The sequence below is a fragment of the Condylura cristata genome, unplaced genomic scaffold, assembly GCF_000260355.1.
Source record: "Condylura cristata isolate star-nosed mole 26May11 unplaced genomic scaffold, ConCri1.0 scaffold00004, whole genome shotgun sequence".
In the NCBI taxonomy this organism is placed as follows: Eukaryota; Metazoa; Chordata; class Mammalia; order Eulipotyphla; family Talpidae; genus Condylura; species Condylura cristata.
The window spans coordinates 71,003,462-71,008,545 of NW_004567105.1; the positions used below are offsets into that span (position 1 = coordinate 71,003,462).

General features: G+C 46.4%; 1 protein-coding gene across 1 annotated transcript in view; it reads right to left on the reverse strand.

Moving 5' to 3' along the window:
* The window catches only part of CRTAP (cartilage associated protein), a 15,096-nt gene that overhangs the window by 9,223 nt on the left and 789 nt on the right, over positions 1-5,084 (reverse strand). The window contains exon 2 of the mRNA XM_004676344.1: positions 352-501. Within this exon, the coding sequence (XP_004676401.1) occupies positions 352-501 (150 nt within the window). The remainder of the gene's footprint in view (positions 1-351; positions 502-5,084) is intronic.

Sequence of the window (5,084 nt, forward strand, 5' to 3'; positions counted from 1 at the left end):
TATAAAAATGTCTCCAAGTTCCAGTCAAAGTGAAAGCTTATGTTTCTGTTTCTAGTGTTCTTGGCCATTTTTGGATGATTCCCAAGACACGTCTTTACCATCTTTAACACTGAGCAATCAACTGGCCGCATTTCTTAAAATGATTCTGAAGTAAAATTGGCTTTAATGCTATCGTGGAATATAAAAATCTCAGTCTTAAATGGATTCACTCTAGGCTAAAAAGTCATTCATAACATTCATCCAAGGTCATGAAAAGTCACCAGATCCCTTCCACACCGATACCTATTCATTCAGATACGGTTAGTTGGCAATGAACATTGTAACTAACAGCCATAAAAAACCCCAGCAGACCTCATATGACTTGGTTTCCAAGTCTTTAATGTAGTCCTCAGCGTCAGGCAAGCTCTTGTAATATGCCATGTTTCTCTTCATCATCTCGTCATCAGGATGCTTCAGGAGAAAGGTGTGAGCAGCTGCAATGGCTTTTGGCAGATTATTTGCCTGAAGTACAAGGAAGAAAAAAGATACTCAGCAGAGGACGAGCAGGGACTTCTGCAAAACAGCACCACCTGTTCAGTCTTCCAGGAACTCTGTGACCCTCTACATTGCCAGCTAAGGGCTCAGTGACTTCCAGGGCCCTTAGCATGGGTGTGACCACTCTGGACAAGGGTCCATTTCCTGAAGGCGACCAGCAGCCTCTGTGTGCCATCCCCAGTCTGCTCGCCACATCTCCACGCTCTCCATGCCTCAGGAGCAGACCTGAATGCTCACGATGAGTTCCAAGGGGGTTTACTAATGAGGAGCCCCAACAGGAGACAGGAGGCAGGAAAGAGTGGGGTTGTGTTAGTCGCCAGCTCTCTGCTCAGTGACCTTGGGCTGTTATTGCCTCGTAGCTGAGGGGCGGGGTCCCTCCAAGGTGGTCCTCTCCAGACAGTCCCTCTCCCTTGCTTTCTCCCTTGCTCCTGCTGACCAAGGGGTGGTCACGCCCATCATTACTGACCGTAGGGTACTAGACTGTTCCTTGTGGATTTCCCGCATGCTGCACACACTTTTGTAAATAACCACCTTATGAAAGTCCCTCAAGTTATCCAAAATGATGCTAGCATGTTTTTAATGCTGGTAACTCAACATACCTATGAACATTTGACTTACTCTGAGACATGTTAAAATTGTCTTTCTATTGCAGTGTTCTCAACACTCTTCTCTCCACCACCTCTGCTTCATGTATTCACTCTGCAAGTATATTAGGGTCCTCCTAGGTCCTGTACCATCTGCACAAGTGAATTACCCCATCTCCCAGTCACCTGGATTAAGAGCCTCTCTCTCATGTTCCTCTGTATTCTGCCCTCCCACTCCTAGTCTCACACAGAGACAACAGTGCTGCTCTGTCACGCCAATGTGAGCTCTCCCCTTCCAGGGGCCCTTGACAGGCCCAGCAGCACCAGAGCAATCCATATCTGCATTCCTGGCACCTGGCACAGACCCTACACTAGGCAGGATGCACAAAGTGTCTGTGATCCCGACAGGACATTGGGATGACACAGTATTTTCACAAGCTGCACATTTTCCTCTGTCCTCCCAATTTAGGGAATGGCCAGCTACATCTGAGCTCCAGGACCTAAAAGGAGGTACAGGACAGAGCACAGAAATCACCTATATAACAAAAGCCCTGTGTCTTGAGAGAACTTAGCAGGGGTGAGGGAAAGAAGAAACTAGAGGAAAATGATTCTTCTCGGAGAAAAGAAAGAAGTAGGGCAACCCCAAAGTAAGAAGAAATGTCCCCCTTGGGCTTCACAGGTGTTGCACAATCGGGCCACTGCATCTTTGGGCCTGGTACCCTGCTAGACAGGACCCAGCAGGATTGGTGTGTTTGGGGGGAGGTCTTAGAGGGCAGGCAAAATGACACACAGCCATCAACCACAGGGTCCGCCATCATCATCTTGGCTCTGGCTGTCCCCTGGAATCACAGCACAGAGCCAAGATGATGGAGTGGGGGCAGTATACATCCATCCTAGGGCCTCCTTCAGTCAATCCAGAGGGTCACTCAGACAGGCATAAGGGAAGCAAGTTTGGAGAGTAAAAAAATAAAGGAATAGATGCTCTCCCTGGTGGCACAATGGGTTAAAGCACCACATTATGAAGCATGTCTCAGAAGACACTGCAGCACGAGTTCGAACCCTGGCCAGGGAGCTGACACACATGGTGCACAGCAGACCTCTCCTGACCCACCTGCTGCTCCCCTCAGCAGTGTACCTGGTCAATCTGCCTGTTCTGCTCCCCGCTCTGTCTCTGGTGAATCCTCTCACCCACCACACCTCTGGCCTGTACCCCAATTCTGTAAGCGTAAATAAATGAACCGCTAAAAAAAAATAAATAAAGGAATATTTGGAATACTCCAGAATGCTGAAAATCAAGGGGCAGCAAATATCTATACAGAAGTGCCCCAGAAAGGAGTCAAATGATTTGGAAACAACAGCAGCAGCAGCAGCACTGGAAAAGCTGTGGGTGTTCACCATAGCAGGCTCCGAGATGTCAATGCTGGTGTTTGGGGAACGCCAGTTTGCAGCCTGTCATGGCTCTGCCTTTGAAAATGTTCCACGGAAAGCTTCACACTCCTGGCCAGAAAAAGCATAGTCTGGCAGGGGACGGAAAGGAGGAAATATAAATGCAGTCCTTTTAAAGCATTCACCTATAAATGTGGAATCTCTCACCCTCTAGAGAGTACTTAGAAAGAGGGGCGTGGAGTGAGATCTTTAAGGCCTCTACCTCAGGACCTGAGTTTTACAAAATGAAAGCCCTTCCTGAAAAGGAAAGAGGCGGTTTCCAATCCATCTCAGGCTCTGCCAGTTGGAACCTGGAGTGACACGGTGGCAGGTAAACCTCAGACTTCTGAAGAAGGTGAGTGGGGGCAACTATGCTTCCAGGGGTTCCTGGGAGACAGCCACCTGCTTGAGGGGGCCCAGATACCTAAGAAGCCAGGTCCGCCTACATCAGCCCCAATGTAGCAAGTCCTGTGGGCACAGTCCAGGCTTAGGATGGGGTAAGAATGTCTGTGAGGCAGCCACCTCTGTCCACTCAGAGTTGAGTCATTAAAGGCAAGGTAAAGTGGCCACTTTTCACCTTGCCAGTGGGGTAAGACAAGCATTTCAGGGAAGAGGGCCACCATGGAGAAAACCCACAGCCAGTGACGTGAAACCTCTGAGGAACTTGAGCACTACACTGAAGAGTACGGTCCTTTTTCTACAAGGTGATGCATCCAAGCGACCTTGTCTGACTCTGATAGTCTGAGTCACCATCCTCACCCCTGTGTTTACCTCAGGCCTTTGTCCTGAACCACCCAGAGAGGCCTGCAAATCAAAACAACACAGCAACATCTACAAGCTGGCATCAGGCGGCAGGGAAGTAACTGCCACCAACCATTTTCTCTCCACCCAGAAACTGAGTTTGGAAATATAAACTTTATTTAAGAGGGAAAAAATAATAAATCATATAAACACCACCTAACGTCATCTTTTCAGCCGTTGTTGGTTGAAGCAATTCAGTAAAGGTTTCGGTTGATTAATGAAATGTTCAACCTTCTCCTGCCACATGAGAGATCTCAAAATACTAAAACAAGTGGTATTTTACTGACTTTTAAGTAAGTGATAGTTACAAGACCCAAAAAGGGCTTTGAAGAGAATCCTTGAACTTCCTAATTTTGGCTGAAGAGAAAGCCACGCCTTGCCTTGCGGTCACATGGAGGCAAATGTTCTTCCCCATCTACTTACCTCACTTGTTTCAAATTCACCTGGATATTAAAAAATCCAGGCTCTCCCTGGTGGTGCAGTGGGTTAAAGTACAGTGCACTTCCTCAATCTGCCTGTTCTGCTCCCCACTCTGACTATGGTGAATCCTCTCACTGCTCATGCACCTCTGGCCTGTACCCCACTTCTGTATGCATAAATATGTAAATCTTTAAAAAAAAAAAAAAAAAAAGAAATCCAAACTTCTATCCTCCAGGCTCAAAAAAAAAAATACATCCCTCTTGATTATGTGACTTAAATTTGGTTTAGATTGTACTTGCCATAACAGAATTAAATCACTTTTAATTTAAAAATAATGCTTCTGTGAGCCAACTGTCACTTTTCATTGTCCAGGAACTTTATTAATTTTACCCCTACCTATTTTTAAAACTGCCACTTTATTGCCAGGGAAGACATTCACAAAATTGATACTTTATATACAATTATAACTAGGCACTCAAATAAGCCAGCTCTTCCCTTATTTGAGGTTTGGACTATTTTGTTGCTTCTACGTGGGCACCTTACACGTGGCTGTCTCAGTGGAAATATGAAAACCAGATCTTGCAAAAACTCAAAGCATAGTCGAAAAAGAAAAACCCAAAGTTTCTACTTCTAGAGCCTGAAGTTAACATCAATCTAGTGTTATGATCATTAAAGAAATGTTATAAATTCTTTCAAAAATCGTTTTCAATAAAATCACAGTAAAAACTGGCCTTTGAGAGGGTTCTTTGGGTAAAAACTGGTGAAACCCATCAAGTTAGAGCCTCCTTATCAAGAACTAGAGAATCCAGCCCATTCTTAAACCCACAAAAAGGACTCAAAGGAGAGAGAACTGCAATTTGTGGCTATTTTTAGCCAGCGATCACAGGCAGGATTTAAGTAGCCACAAAAAAAAAAAAAAGAAAGAAAAAGAGGAAAACTGTGTTATATTTTAGAAAAGGCAGCGGAGAGCGCCAACCCTGCCACCGCAGCGCGCGTCGGCTCTCCGAGGCCTGGAAGAAGTCGGCTCTTTTCAGCCTCAACTTCCTTCTCAAGAAAGGGGCTCAGCCGTCTCTCAGTTCCTCTTCCGCTGGCTACTGAACGCTACCCCTCACCGCAGCAACAGGGGCTGCGACGGTCAATGGATAAGGCGGAGTCTGTCCTCAAATAACAGATAACAGTCCCCCGGCACTTTGCTGGGTTACCAGACAGTGCCAGACGCCCTAAGGACGCATTCTGTCTCAGGGCGACCTTTCAGGGAGGTAACTATCTCTCTAGACCGTGAAGGGGGGCGTAGCTTTTGGAAGCATCCTTGGGTAGGGC